This window comes from Chionomys nivalis, chromosome 1, assembly GCF_950005125.1.
Source record: "Chionomys nivalis chromosome 1, mChiNiv1.1, whole genome shotgun sequence".
Classification (NCBI taxonomy): domain Eukaryota; kingdom Metazoa; phylum Chordata; class Mammalia; order Rodentia; family Cricetidae; genus Chionomys; species Chionomys nivalis.
This window is the reverse complement of record NC_080086.1, coordinates 148159780-148175917: the sequence shown is the minus strand read 5'-3', so window position 1 is coordinate 148175917 and position 16138 is coordinate 148159780. Positions and strand designations below refer to the sequence as shown.

General features: G+C 44.9%; 1 protein-coding gene across 1 annotated transcript in view; it reads left to right on the top strand.

The window, feature by feature from the left end:
* The window catches only part of Igf2bp3 (insulin like growth factor 2 mRNA binding protein 3), a 138947-nt gene that overhangs the window by 100136 nt on the left and 22673 nt on the right, over positions 1-16138 (top strand). Inside the window, exons 6-9 of the mRNA XM_057790243.1 lie at positions 4229-4510; positions 10997-11131; positions 12416-12538; positions 15292-15427. Of these exons, the coding sequence (XP_057646226.1) occupies positions 4229-4510; positions 10997-11131; positions 12416-12538; positions 15292-15427 (676 nt within the window). The remainder of the gene's footprint in view (positions 1-4228; positions 4511-10996; positions 11132-12415; positions 12539-15291; positions 15428-16138) is intronic.

The following is a 16138-nucleotide window of genomic DNA, read 5'->3' as shown; positions in this document are numbered from 1 at the left end:
GCCTAGATTCTTCTGTTTTTATCAGAAAGCACAGCTCAGGCAAGGGAAGTGGCTCAGTTGGTAGAGCATTTGGGGTTTGAGTCCCGGCACTGTGTGCATTGATGTGGTGTGCATACACGTAACCCTGAGTCCCGGCACTGTGTGCATTGGTGTGGTGTATGTACACGTAACCCTGAGTCCCGGCACTGTGTACATTGGTATGGTGTGCATACATGTAACCCTGAGTCCCGGCACTGTGTACATTGGTGTGGTGTGCGTACACGTAACCCTGAGTCCCGGCACTGTGTACATTGGTGTGGTGTATGTACACGTAACCCTGAGTCCCGGCACTGTGTACATTGGTGTGGTGTGCGTACATGTAATTCTGAGTCCCGGCACTGTGTACATTGGTGTGGTGTGCGTACATGTAATTCTGAGTCCCGGCACTGTGTACATTGGTGTGGTGTGCGTACATGTAATTCTGAGTCCCGGCACTGTGTACATTGGTGTGGTGTGCGTACATGTAACCCCAGCAGGTCAGCCTTGCGACAAAGCAAATGGGAAGCCAGTCTACATGAGACCCTGTCTCAAACTAAAACAAAACCCCAGAATTATCGGAGCTTGGAGCCCACCCTTGCAGATTGCTTTGTAGCTCATGAAGTTACCATGACAAGTGTTTGTTTGAAGTAACTTGGCTGAGAGCTATGAGGAAAATCCTTTTCAGATTTTAAAAATTATGTAAGTAAAAATTATAAAAAAAAAAAGGGCAGAAGATGATGCAAGAGGATTGTTAGTTCCAAGTTAGCCAGAGCTATGTAGCAAGACCCTGTCTCAAAAGAAATAGGCCAAGCAACAAGATAAACAAATTTCATGTCATTCAGAAACAAACACTCAAATTTTCCACCTTTGCGGTCTTCGTCCTATATAATACAGCTTTCACGGTCAGTTTCACTGCAGTGCTCTGTGCGCTTTTTTTTTTTAAAGTTATATACACATGCTTGCACATGGTGTGGTGTATGTGTGGAAGTAAGGGCAACTTCCGAGAGTCAGTTTGTCTCTGGGTCCTGGGTCTGGGTCTTGGGTCATCAGCCTTGGTGGCGGGGACCTTTACTGGCTGACCATCTCATTGGCCCCCACCTGTTTTTTGGAGACACAATCTCTTGCTGGGACCTGTAACTCACTGAGCCCCAAGGATCCACCTGGGCTGAGATTGCCAGTATGTGCTACTGTTCATGACCCTTTTGTGGGTGCTGGGAGTCAGCCAGTCCTCGTGGTTTCCACGTAAGCACTTTACTAACTGCTTCTGAGCCCTCGGTGTTGATTTTTGTTTTTCTTTTAGAAACACTTAAATCTTGAAGTCCTTTATGGGTAAGAGATTGTTCTCTGTCTATAATTAAGATGCAGTGGTGTTTCTAGGATTTGGGTGGTTTGTGCTTAATTATCAGCCTTTAATTAATTCTTGGTATGCCTCCCTGTTTCCTGAGCTGCCACTGAGTGCCACAGCAGGCATAAGGCTAGGAAGGCCAAGATTCAGTGGCTGTTTCTGATGAGGTTTTTCTTGTTAGTGGGAACTGTAGCATACCAAGGCTATGCAGAACCTCACATGGGAAAGCTGACTATCCTAGCTCAGGTCTTGCTTCTTCTAATGATTCCACAGTTCTATTGGATTAGGGCCCTATTTATCTGTATGTATCCCCCAAAGGTTCTGTCTCCCAATACCATGAGTTTTGTCGGAAACATTGAAACTGTATCATAGTCCAAGGAGAGAACTGCCTTCATCTTGTTAGTTTCATCTTGTTAGTACACACCTCAGATAGCAATTTTACAAGGGCGTAAAGGGAAACTATGGGATGGAGGCATCTCCTGTGGAAGAACATGAACTTAGCAGGCACAAGACATGGGGCAACTGCTAGAAAGATGCTGAAGGAACTCATCAGTCTAATCTTTAGTTTAGATGTGGGGCAGCAAATACCAAACTGAAACATGGTCTCTCTGGATAGCACGATCTCTAGCCACGCTGGATGAGAATACTAGTTACAAGCCTTCCACTTTTCTTTATTATTCAAGATATGGGGGTAGATTTAAGATCTGGTTATCATTTCTTTATTCTTCCTCCCATTGGTTCTCAGGTTGAATTTTCTATTCTAGCAAGGCTAGAATATTATTGTTACCTAATAAACTTAATAAGTTAATTATTTAAACCAGAAATTCTCAAACACACTTTTATTATTTTAAAGATAAATGTATTTATTATTGACTGTGCTCACGCATATGGACTGTGTCCATGTATGTGTGCAGATGAGTGGGCACAGGTAAGCCTGTGCATGTGGGGAAGTCAGGGAAACTTCCAGGGTCGATTCTGTCTTCCACTGGAATCAAACCCAGGTCTTCAGTCTTGTGCAGTAAGTCACAAACACCTTTACCCATCTTGCCAGCCCCTTCACCATCTTCTGAATGATGTGGAATAGCTTCAGAGCAACCGGAGTGCTGATTAAAAGCAGGCTCTAAGCGCTGCATACATTGCCTTGGATTCCTGAGTGCTGCTGAATGGTTATAACGGCTCATCTCCCAGATCTCACAGGAGGAAAACTGAAAATAAAAGCTTTTTTTTCCCCATGCCCTTAGCAGACCTCTGCCACCACCTGACAGCGCTGACTATCAGCCAGGTGCACAGGAAGTTTTAGCTGTTGATTTAAAACTCTAAATTAAGGAGCTTTAACCGTTGCTCTGCAGCTAGCTGACCCTGTCCTTTCAGTCGACTGAGTGCTGTGGTCTGGCTTCACACACAGCTGTCTTCTCACGTCCTGGAGTGGCCTGAACTGGAGAAAAGCACAGAATTTTGTCCAAAGATACTGTGAGCCCTCATGGCTGTTCCCCTGTGCCTTCCACCCAGTCTTCTCAGAGACATGTGTGGTGCTAAGACTCCCTTTATCCTTCTATTTCCATCTAAGAATCGGAAAGTAGATGTTCAAGTGGAAGAAAGAATGCTTTATGCTTTTATCTTTACCTGCGTGAGCTAAGCTCAGAGTCCGCTCACATAGAATCTGACAAGAGTTTGAGTTGTCTAGGAAAAGTGAGAGCCCCCCCCCCCCAGCCCATTTACTTTGCTCTGAGGAGTTACAAAGGTGTAGGTTAAGGCTGTATGAATGCTTGACATCTTGGCTCTATGTACTGCACCAATGTATTGTTCTATGTACTGCACCAATGTATTGTTCGACTTCCTGTCTGAAGGGTGCGAGGTGAATGGACTGTAAATGTTACATAGAAACAGGGACTGACCTGAGGGGTGCACGTGTGTGCTCACATGTCCCTATGTAGACTTTCTTAAAAGGCAGAATCAGTCTGTGTTCATGGTCTGAGAGAGCGAGGGGCTACTGACGCAGGGCCCTGACAGGACTTCTTGGGCCCTGGTAATGTCCTGATTCTTAGTCTGGGGATTTTGGGCTGACTCAGGGAGGTAAAGTGCCTTGCCTTCCTACAGTACAACCTGACAACCTGGATTTGGTCCTTGGAACCTCTGTAAAGGTGGAGGCAGAGAGCTGACTCCACAGAGTCCTCTGACCTCTGCGTGTGCTCGGCGCAGCCCCATCAATAATAAATTTAAATTTAAAACTCTCAATGTGTGCCATGCCATATAAATATTACAGTAAAGTTGGAAACGTGGGCAAAGGCTCAAACTCTCTCTAAGCAGATACAAAGTGCAGTTGTGGGCGAAGAGAAGAGCAGCTTCCCTTCTTCCCCGTCTCCCTCCTTCCTCCTCATCTCCCTCCCTCCTTCCTTCTCATCCCCCTCCTGTTCGTTCCCTTCCTGAGATCAGATTAAAACCCCACCAAGATGAGCAAACTGTTATTTCCTGGGCAAGACTCATCACGAAATCTTACTGAGTATCCGACCAGTGTCTGTAGTTTTTAGGGATGTTTGCCTGTTGATTGGTTGAGCCCTTTGGGCGGCTGAGTTACCTTGGAGCTATGAGCTCCTTCCTTGATGTATTTCCAAGCTGTCAGTAACCTCTTGATTGAACTAAATCGAGAATTGAACTTGAATTTTGTTTCTGTTTCTCACTAGTAGATGGAAATTATGTGCCTTTGGCACCTATTGGCCGTCCCTAGGTGCAGGCTTCAAAGAAGAGTGGTGGTGGCAGGGTCTGTTCTGTAGGGTGGTTTTCTTCCCAAGAGCCTGGTGGCTGCTGGGTACAGGGCTGCCATGCTACTGCTTCCTTTCACATCCTCTGTCTCTTGTGAATTTTCAGAGCTTTAGACAAACTGAATGGATTTCAGTTAGAGAACTTCACCTTGAAGGTCGCCTACATCCCTGATGAAACAGCCGCCCAGCAAAATCCCTCACTGCAGCTCCGAGGGCGCCGGGGGCCAGGGCAGCGGGGCTCATCCAGGCAGGCATCTCCGGGATCAGTATCCAAGCCGAAACCCTGTGACCTGCCTCTGCGCCTGCTGGTTCCCACCCAGTTTGTTGGAGCCATTATAGGAAAAGAAGGTGCCACCATTCGGAACATCACCAAGCAGACCCAGTCTAAGTGAGTACGTGGGAGTGGGGGGCCAGCCTTCTTCTCCCTCGTTGTGTCTAGTATTGGGGTGTGGTGTGCAGGAGCTTGGTGTCCTTCTGAACAGAGTTGAGGGCTCTCTTTTACAGTTTTGGGGAACCCTTGTGATCTTATCATGCTTGATTGCTTGTATAAAACCTCAAAGGAAGCTGGGCGGTGGTGGCGCACGCCTTTAATCCCAGCACTCGGGAGGCAGAGGCAGGCGGATCTCTGTGAGTTCGAGACCAGCCTGGTCTACAAGAGCTAGTTCCAGGACAGGCTCCAAAACCACAGAGAAACCCTGTCTCGAAAAACCAAAAAAAAAAAAAAAATAATAAAATCTCAAAGGAAATTTTATTTTCTCACATGAATGGCAAACAAATGGTGTTGATGGCACTGCGATGGGACCAGAGGGCAGTGTACACGTCACCTCCTCACCCCACCAGCCCGCAGTGCCCCCTCTTTGATCTTTAGCTTCAGTGTAGAGAAGGCATTTTATCCTGGGTTCACTTCAGTGAAGAACAGTTTGTCCAATGGATGAGGTGGTACACACCTGTCTCTGGAAGGAGAGGCAGGAGTTCCTGGACATTCTTAGCTACATAGTGGGTGTGACGACAGCTGGGGCTGTGTGAGACAAATAGAAACAAAAGGGCTGGCAAGGTAGCTCAGCTCAAAACCACTTGACATGAAAGCACTTCCCATGCAGGACTGCCGCCTGCATTCCATTCCTGCATCTGTGATGGCAGAGACAATGGGCTCCTCAGAGTTGTTCTCTGACTGCTCAAAAACTGTTTTAAATTAAATTACTTTTATTAGTGTGTGTGTGTGTGTGTGTGTGTGTGTACACTCAGTGCTCTTAACCGCTGAGCCATCTTTCCTGCCCCTCCTCTGACTTCTTTCCATGTGCACTAAGGCATGCACATATCCATACTTACACAAATCACTCACTTACATAGTAATTAATAGTAAGTAAATTAAAAAAAAGTTCATCCTCTGGTTAAAATTTGTTCTATGGCTAAATCTGAAGTTAGAATGACTTTTCTTGAGGCTGTTTTGTAATGTAAGGGACTGGACAATCCTGATCAAACACCAGCGCTCACTTGGTTGGAGCCAGGTAGGACCTGTTGTCATTTGTCACCGCAGCCTAGTGGGGGTCACTTCTGATGCACAGAAGCCTGTCACCGCCTCTGAGATTCCGTCTCAGATTGTAGGCTCTTCCGTTGCATTGCAGGTTACTTGTTTTACCCTGTAAACCGTGCACTTGTGCAGTGTGTGGATGGTTTGATTCAAAGAAGCTTGCTAAAAACTCTCCCTCCACTCCTACCTCTGCACAGCTCCATGCTGCTGGCCCTGAGCAGCCATGCTTCCCGAAGACTCGGAGAATTCCTAGGAAGGAAGTTATTGGGAAGGAGGTTGTGTGCAAATTGCATCTTTCTGCAGCCTGACCCAGCTATAGAAAGGACTGGATGATTTTACTGTTTACATTTAGTACGAAGGAGGATTTCATGCGATTAGAGAAATTGAGCTTGGTCCTTTTCTGGAAACAGTGCCATGGTGCTGTGTGTTCTTTGTGCCTGGGTGTGTTTCATGGGCCTCAGAGGTATCCATAGTCCTCGCAGGCAACCTACCTGCAGTGAACTGGTAGGCGCATTCCACGAAGAACCTAAAGGAATTGTATCTTGCGTCGGTTGTAAGTTCACCCAGCCCTGCTGGACATCCTATCCTCCTCAGCTCCTGCTTTGAAGGAGAGACACTGAACGTTGGGTACCTGTGTGCTACATTAATGATTCTAAACTCGTTATTAGTGGATGGAGGAAACAATTGAACCATTATCTAAGTAAGGACTTCTTAACTTTTACTTGTGACCCCTTTTCCCTGAGAAAACTTTCTTTCAGAAAATAGTCTGTAAGATTCAAGTCAAGCATAGTAAATCCTTAAAAATTTTTAAAAGTAATTCTTTAGTATTCATGTAATTTTATAATTGATTAAAAATGAAAACTGATTTGCATAGTAATGAGAGAGATGCCTTCTTTGTTGCCACATAAAGAATTAAACCTTGGCCAGGTAGTTGAGCCTATAGAACATGGAGCATCTTCAAGGTTTTCAGGGCAGATCAAGGCTTTGGCTCTGGCCTCAGAGTTGAGTACGCTGCTTCACATAAACATGTAGCTCAAGTCTAGTTAGGCCCTTCTGTACGTTGTTGGAAATTATGTCCGAATCTCAAGCCAAAATTATTTAATGATTTTTTTAAATGAAACTCAAATCAGTGATTCAAACACCAATTTCTAAAATCAAATATTCCTACACAGTCCAATTCAAGGATCTGCCAGTTGGATGTGTGTCGAGGGATGGCAGCAGGAATGTGTTAAAAGTCTGTTTTTCTCAGCTAAACTATTAGTTTCCATTAAGAACAGAAAGCTTTGGGTGTGCACTTACAACACTGGTTCTTCACGTAATCTCGAGTGTGAGGTGTGCAGTGTTCCTTGTGTAAGGGCACATGCAATGCAAAGTGCACATGCTGTTTGTTCAGAACCAAGGCTGCAGTGAAATTATATGATCCATGTCCAAGTGTTTCCAGAAACACATCAGATTCATTCATTCTCCTTGAGGTTTGGAAATAAATTTTGGCCACCACCTGTTTCAAAAAAAAAAAAAAAAAAAAAAAAAAAAAAAAAAAAAAGAAAGGAAACATGACTGCTCCTAGGTATGGTGGAGGAGGTTTATGTAGGTGAACATAGCCAGAGGCAGGAATCTGGGAGAGTACAGAGTAGACACGGGCAGACTGAGCTGGGCTGTGTGAGGGGAGAGAGGGGAACCAGGTGCAGCAGCCAGGAGGTCCAAGGGTACAAAGATAGTGGGTAACCAAAATGATTGGATTATATAGAGAAAGGAAACCCAGCCCCCTGGGCTGGAGAAATTTTGGGTAGAGTGTGGGACATACCAGCCATACCCTGTAATAGGGACTTGGCAACCAGCATCTATCTGCTTTATATGTTAAACAGACACCTCAGCCTTTTGTCCTGGGTTTGAAACCTAACAGCAGTGTTCAGTAACCTTTTCTATTGCAGAAATTTTCACAGCCCTCACATTAAGTAATGGAACCCATATGAGGTTGTAACCCGTATAGCTTAAGAAGCTGGGATGTGGATCAGTTTACCTGCCTTTCATCTGAAAGTGTGGAGTGTCTCACCTTCCATCCCTTACCTTCGGGAACTTAGTAAGAGGTTGCTCTTTGCATTAGCAGCTTAGTTCCTTTGCAAGCTGCTGATGAGATCTGTCAGATAAAGGAGCTGTGGCTTAAGCTGCTCTGTTTACTTAAGGTAGGCAGATGGGGGCAAAGCAGAGGGAGTGTTTTTGTCTGTCTGATGATCAGGCTTTAGAGCTCTACCGGTGGATTAAATTAATTCTTGCCGTTGTAACTAATCATTACCAGAAACCCCTGTTTCAGGAATAGTCCCAGGGGAGGGTGCTGATCACCAGAGTAACATTCCCTTCTCAGGATCAGAGTTTTATAGCCCTCAGCCCAGTAAAAGGGTGGGAAAACACGGAAGGAGGGGCTGTGACCATGTTAGTGGGAGACCACATGACTCATAGTGACTGGGTTTTACAATGGGTTAGGAAGATAGTGTTATCTAGACACATGTTCCTGCCTTCTATGTTCATAGTTCTTACTTGTTTCATTTCTACATTACCTTAAGTTACAGGTTTTAATTGTGGGGCAAATTCTAATACAGTGAAATCCAAGCCTTTGTTTTATCGGCTTGTTGAAGTGGCTATTCTCATAGCGGCGAGTCTTTAAGAGAAGAAGAAACTCAAAAGGACTACCAAGCAGTTGCTTAGATTTCCCTAAAACACATGCTCAGAGGTAGTTAATATTCTTACAGCAGCAAACTTAATTTGTGGTTAATTAAAAATGTACAAATGTACATATTTTTAAAAGAATGAATTAGATTCTTGTCATCCCAGAGTTGTTAAGTTTTGAACTGTTGTATCTTTTTATAGGACTTCTTATTTGCAACTATTAACTTGTAACTTTAGAAAATAACACATGGCATGTACTGCATATTTTCACTTAAGATCAAGGATGCTTTCTGTGTTACCACATTTGGTGAAAAGTAACTGCAGATGTAGCTTATGGTGCTTGCTTCTTGCACCCAGTATCCTGGACAACCATAGGTGCACATGGACTGTTGCTTAACCATTACATTCTAACGAGCACAGTAAACGTTCAGGGTTTTTTAAATTTTTTTTTCTTAGTAGGAATAGTGCTACAATGAACATCACCACACCAGTGGTCTCTGAGTTAACATCTGCAGTTTCTGGAAATGTTTTTGACTGTCGTACCAGAGTAAAGGGTGCTGCTGTCATCTCATAGGCAGAGGCCACAGCTGCTTCTGGAGCCACAGAAAGAATGACCTTGACCTTAAATGTATGAGTGTTGGGGGCGAGAAGTACCACCTCAGCCCACCTGTTAAATTGTTAGGTCAAAAATGCCGACGAGCCCGTGCAGTGGTTCAGCAGTGGACATGCTAGCTGTCTGAGCCTAGAACCTGAGTTTCATCCTGAGAGAACCATAAACATTTGGATGCAACTGTTGCCCATCTGTAAGCCCCAGCACTCCTCCGGAAAGCTGCAAGCCAGCCAGACTGGAGTACAAAGCATGGCAGGGACAAGAGGGACCTTACCTCAAAAAAGTGGAAGGAGGGAACCAGCTCCTCTAATCTCTGTACAGCATTGTGGCATATGTGTGCCCATACTCATAAACATCACTACAGCAATAATTTTTTCTAAGATTTATTTATTTATTATGTATACAGTGTTCTGTCTGTCTGTATGCTTGCTGGCCAGAAGAGGGCACCAGATCTCACTACAGATGGCTGTGAGCCACCATGTGGTTGCTGGGAATTGAACTCAGGACCTCTGGAAGAGCATTCAGTGCTCTTAACCTCTGAGCCATCTCTCCAGCCTCCCAGCAATAATTTTTTTAATTAATCGGCATTTTACCTTCAAATGGTCCTGCCAGTTTGCCACCAAAAATGTGGATCAGCCTCATATCCCTTCACTTCACCGATACTTAATTTTATGCATCTTAAAATATTTACAGGCCAGGGGACCAGAGAGATGGCTCAGCAGTTAGAGCTCTGGCTGCTCTTCCAGAGGTCCTGAAATCCATTCCCAGCTACCACGTGGTGGCTCACAACCATCTGTAATACCATCTGGCGCCCTATTTTGGCCTACAAGCATACATGCAGACAGAACACTATATACACAATAAATAAGTAAATCTTTAAAAAGCCATTTGCAGGTCCAGAACAAAAAAAACATGTTATATTAATTGGCTGGGCTAAACATCAGTCGAATTCAATGGTGGCTTGTTTGTTGTTGCTGTTTTTGTTTGTTTTGGTTTTCCAAGAGTGGGTTTCTTTGGGTAGGCCTGGCTGTCCTATCCTGACTCATTCTGTAGACCAGGCTGGCTTCTGCCTTGAAAGTGCATGCGCCACCACTGCCTGGCCTTTTTATTTTATTTTATTTTTGCCAATTGGTCACCTCTTTAGTTCTATTCCCATCACTATTTGTTGCTGACTTTCTCTATCAATGAGACAGAACCTTGTAAACAAAAAATTGTATGAGCAAAACCTGCCATAGGCAACTGGTGAACATTCTGGGTCTGACTACGGGACCAACTTGGCTGTGGGATCCCGGCTCTGGCTGTGATAGCACAGCTCTCTGTATCTCGGGCACTTAATGATTGCTCTGAGCTTTAACACAAACAGCTTAGAAGAATGAAAAGATGTCTATGTTTGGATTGAGAAGAGAGAGCACCTGGGATTGGAATTTGTGGGCTGAGGCTATAGCCCAGTGCTTTGCTTAGTGTATTAGTTGTGTGTGTCTCGTTGTTACTGCAACCAAAACAGGAGGAGGAAGGGAAGGCTTAGGTTGGCTCACTGTTCTGGGAAGACAGTGGCTGGAGCAGGAGGTGGCTGGTCACATAGCATCCACAGTCAGGAAACAGAGGGATGGAAGCTCCTGTGTTGCACTTGTTAGGATCCCAAGTCCACGAAATTGCACTACCCCGTTTAGAATGTGCTTCCCCAATCTATAAACTCTCAGACATGTTTGGAGATTTGGCTCCATGGTGATTATAAATCCCCTCAGGATGACAGTCAAGATCGCCCACCATTAAAAAAAAAAAAAAAATTCCAGGTTTGCATGAGCTAGGCATGAGGTGAATGTCTGTGGTATTGGCGTTCTGAAGGCAGAGGCAGGAGAACCAGAAGTCAAGGGCCTTTCCCACTTCATAGCAAATTTAAGGCTAGTCTAGATATGGAACCCTTGCTCTGTTGGCAGCTGATCACAAGTTTTCTTTTAATAAAGTGAATCTCCTTGTTCCACTGGAAGTCCTGGGGCTTGTAACTGAAGACTCCTTGTGGTGAGTGTGCACTGACTGGCCTGTCTTCTTCCCTTTGTGCCTGCCATCAGAATTGATGTCCATCGGAAGGAGAATACGGGGGCTGCCGAGAAGCCCATTACTATTCTCTCTACTCCTGAAGGTGCCTCTGCAGCTTGTAAGTCGATTCTGGAGATTATGCATAAGGAAGCGCAAGACACCAAACTGTGAGTAATGAGGACTAGCCTGCCAAATCGTAGATCTCTGACACTTTGTTGGGGATTCATGCTATCCTGACGAGCTAGTATTTGCCACTGTTGACGCAGTGTGACACACTAAGTCTCTTACACACCTAGAACCAGTTTCATTCATAGTTGGATATGGAACAAGCAGCAATAATGGGAAGGGAAATGTAACTAGAAGAAGGCAGCCTGGGGGGACACAGCCAACTGAGGGCCAAGAAGTAATTTGGGATTTACCTTAGACTTTTACTGGCAGGCCTTGGGCGTTCTGTTTCTGTCTACATCCAGCTCCTCCATGTACAACAGGGCATTGAGTGTGAAAGCTCCTAATTCTGTGCTCAGGGCAACTGGAGAATGATGTGGGTGTTGAAGGTTGGAACTCTGAGCGTCTGTACTGTCAGAAATTAGGTTGGCTTCCGTGCCAACTGATACACTGAACACAGCCCAGAGCAAGGCTCAAGGAGGTGCCCGAGGGCCACATTACCTCCATTTACTCTGTAAATATGCCTGTGTGTTTCAGTGATAGGTGTCTTATAGGGGTACAGTAGCTTTTTAGTATAGACAAAGTAAAGGGAAAGTCCACCATCATGGAGCCCCCAGTGACATTAGAAAAGCATGATGTGTAAGTCAGACTCTGACAGGGTACGGGAAGCAGCTCAGTGGCACAGGGCCTGCTGTGAGACTCTTGAGTGTCAGCTGGGCATCCTGGGGCTTCTCTGACCAGCCAGTCTAGCACATCAGCACGCCCCAGGCTGTCTCAGGAGACTGAAGAGTGATACAGATACTTGACACTTCTACTTCTGGTCAGCATGTGTGCACTCAGGAGCGGATGTACCTCCTTATGTATAGACTCACATACAGCCTAAACACAGAGAGAAAGAGAGCAAACAAGGCTCAGGATGCAGAGTGGAGGCTCCATTTCTGCTGATCGTCTCTTCAGCTGTGACTTCTGTTGAGTTTTTAGTGCTTATTTTTCTCCAGGTGTGTTTTCAGAGGTATCCTAGGATTGTACTGTTTTGATTTGTACATTGCGTTCTGCTCTAACTAAGATTATCCATCATGAGTGTAGACATCCCCTGATGTAAATAGAAGATGAAGCCCTATGTAAATATCTACTGTTGTTTACCTACTGACCTGCATGAGTTGCTGGAAACGGGGCAGCATGGCCTTTCTCACTCAGTAGTTAGGGAGCGAATGTTTAACAAAGAAGAGTGTCTTTTTGTCCAAGAGGAGCTCCTTTCCTGACTTATGACCATTCTCTACTTACAGCACAGAGGAGATCCCCCTGAAGATACTAGCTCACAATAACTTTGTAGGCCGTCTTATTGGTAAAGAAGGAAGAAACCTTAAAAAAATTGAACAAGACACAGACACTAAAATCACAATATCTCCGTAAGTGCCATCTTGTTTGTGAATTAGGGGGCTTTCGGACCCTGTTTTTAAGCTGTGTATCTGGTACACGGTTCCCTGCTTACCATTGTTGCGCTCTGCTTTTGGGCCGAGAGCGAGCCTGTTCTCAGCCTGCCCTGCTTCTAACATCTTGAAGTGTTGCTTGTTCTCAAAGAGGTGGCAAGGCAAGCTTAACCCTTGACATTCATATTTTCTAGCCAGAGTCTTCATGGTATTGTTTGACATTTATTTCCCACTGTGTTACGAATTATCCCACCATTTGCCAGCTTAAGAAAATAATCAATATTGCATGGCTTGTTTTTGTTTGTTTGTTTTCTTTTTTTAAAATTTTATTTTTATTGAGCTCTACGTTTTTCTCTGCTCCCCTTCCTGCCTATCCTCTCCCAAGGTTCCCATGCTCCCAATTTACTCAGGAGATCTTGCCTTTTTCTACTTCCCATGTAGATTAGAACTCTGCATGTCTCTCTTAGGCTCTTCATTGTTGTCTAGGTTCCCTGGGATTGTGGTTTGTAGACTGGTTTTCTTTGTTATATGTTTAAAAACCACCTATGAGTGAGTACATGTGATAATTGTCTTTCTGGGTCTGGGTTACCTCACTCAAAATAATGTTTTCTAGCTTCATCCATTTGCCTGCAAACTTCAAGATGTCATTATTTTTTTCTGCTGTGTAGCACTCCATTGTGTAAATGTACCACATTTCCTTATCCATTCTTCAGTCAAAGGGCATTTAGGTTGTTTCCAGGTTCTGGCTATGACAAACAATGAACATACTTGAGCACATGTCCTTGTGGCACAATTGAGCATCCTTTGATATAGACCCAAAAGTGGTATTGCTGGGTCTTGAGGAGTTGTTTCCTGATTTTCTGAGAAATCACCACACTGACATCCAAAGGGGCTGTACCAGCTTGCACTCCCACCAACAATTGCATGGCTTGTTTATATGGGTTAAGATCCACAAACAGCTCAGGACTGGGACCTGTCTACAGCCTGCTCTTGAATATCCATAGAGGACTGCCCTCTCCCAGAGGGAGTGAACCAAGAAAAGGAAGGTGCTGGAAGCTATAATATCTTTTATGATAAAATCTCAGAATTCACACACTAACTGTTCCTGTGTGGGCTGCATAAGTCAGCCCTATTCTATGTGTGTACAGACTTCAGATTTCTTTACAAGGGGCCTAATCTTAGAGGTGGCCTATCACACCAGGGGTACATGCCTGTTGTGATAAGAGAAAGGATTCCTTTTTCTAGGGTGACGATTCTAGGTTTCTATCATAGGACCCCAGAAGTGGCTGGTGAGCTGAAAATGATAAAATTACAATACGAAGTGCTTGAGAGTGGAGGTTCAGTATGTTTGTGCTTGCATAGTCTAAGGGAATGTCGGCTCCATTATAGGACTCATTTCTTCATTATATGATTTACATTTTATTCACATATGAGGAAAAGGAATAATATCCCGTCTGTCTGCACAAGGTTAGTCTCCACTGTGTTCCTAGCAGTGAAGGTGGATGTTTAACTCTTGATAGTCACGCCCCCCACCTTCTTTGAGTCTACGTACATAGCCCTCTTCCTGTGGTGAATGTTGCTTTTCCTCTCAAGGCTGCTGACTGCTATAGGCTTAGGTGCACCCAGACAGAATTTTTCATGGCTTTGAAGTGTCAGCAGGACCAGAGCTAAGCAAGGAGTTTCTTAATGTTGTCTGTTTAGGGATATAAATAGGGTCAATGTGGACCATTTAAAAATTTTAGTTGGCCGGACAGCAGTGGTGCACACCTTTAATCCCAGCACTTGGGAGGCAGAGAGACAAGCAGATTTACTAGTTAAGGCCATTCTAGTCAGTGTACAGGGTGAGTTCCCGGACAGCCAGGGATATACAGAAAAACCCTATATAAATTAATTAAAAGTAAAAAATTTAGTTAAGATGGATTGACTTGTGCTACTTCCTTCAGACTACTTTAAATTCTGAAAATGTTGGAGAAAACAAAGTTCCGTCACACAAATGCTAGTTTGCTTTGAGAAGTGTTTTCCTTGCTTACTCCAGAAAATGCAGTTGCACAAGATAGCTGGCTCTGCTTAGAACTGGCCAATATAGTAGGAACATCCTGGCAACACTGTCCGCCCCTCCAGTCCTCCACTTCACTGTCAGAGGGTGAGATGAGGGATCAAGAAGTCCTGGGGGGCCGGGCAATGGTGGCACACGCCTTTAATTCCAGCACTCGGGAGGCAGAGGCAGGCGGATCTCTGAGTTCGAGACCAGCCTGGTCTACAAGAGCTAGTTCCAGGACAGGCTCCAAAACCACAGAGAAACCCTGTCTCGAAAAACCAAAAAAAAAAAAAAAAAAAAAAAAAGAAGTCCTGGGGGCTGGACAAATGGCTCAGTGGTTAAGAGCACTGGCTGTTCTTCCAGAGGTCCTGAGTTCAAGTCCCAGCACCCACATGGCAGTTTAGAACTCTGTAACTCCAGTCCCAGGGGATCTGACACACAAAGTTAAATAAATTTTTAAAAATACCTTAAAAATGGAGTAAGCAGTGTTTAAAACATGGATGTAATGAAACCGTCTGCCCAGTCATTTCCTTGAAGGAATGGAAAGAAGCCAGCACAGATCTTGGACCTGGGCCGTGATCTGTCACTTTCTCATGATCCAGGCACTGCCAGCTGGTTTCAGTTGCCATCTGGGGCCAAATGACACTCACCCATCTTCCTCACGTCATTCTTCTTTCTCCTCTTCCACCCACAGGTTGCAGGAACTGACGCTGTACAACCTGGAGCGCACCATTACAGTCAAAGGCAATGTTGAGACGTGCGCCAAGGCCGAGGAGGAGATAATGAAGAAAATCAGGGAGTCTTACGAAAATGACATTGCTTCCATGAATGTTAGTTCTGGTGGAGAGCTGAAAGACGGCTCCCACTGTGTTGATCTGAACTTTCCCTTCTTAGTGAGAAATGGTTTAGATGAGTTGTCCGCACCACCCCAAGTACCCTGGGGAAACACAGAAGCCTGGGCGTTGGGCTTAGCTGTCTCTGTGATTTCTAACAAATCAGATAGCTTTGGAGCCTTGGCTTCCTGATACATGAGGAATGATTAATAGCTGCCTACCAAAGGGTATTTATTACCTCCTTTCCTGTGTTAATTGAGGGACTGTAGTGCAGGAAGGATGTGTGGATTAGAGGCAGGTGAATTAAGTCTGATTCCCTGCCACCTGTTTGTGAGCGGCAGCTTTCTCCTCTCCATCAGACAGCTGCTGTCTACTGGTCTACACGCTTCCTGGGATTACAAGTGCCCTGCATGTAAAGGTGCTGTTAGAAACAGTCTTGAGAGCCAGGCAGTGTGAAGCGAGTCCAGCAGCTTGGAAGGCTGAGGTGGGTGGATTGCAAGGTCTCAGGCTGTGAGTGTGGCGTCTGTGCTGGAATGCATGCCTAGCATGTCTCAGCTCCTCCTCTGGAGAATCATAGAGCAAAGCAGAAACACAGGTTTGAATTTTTCTGTGTTGCCCATATAAGCCTGGGAGATGGGGAATTTCCTGTGGCAAATGTAGCAAAAGCTATGAAAGCAAATTCCTGCCCCTGTTTAATGGAATGGTGCT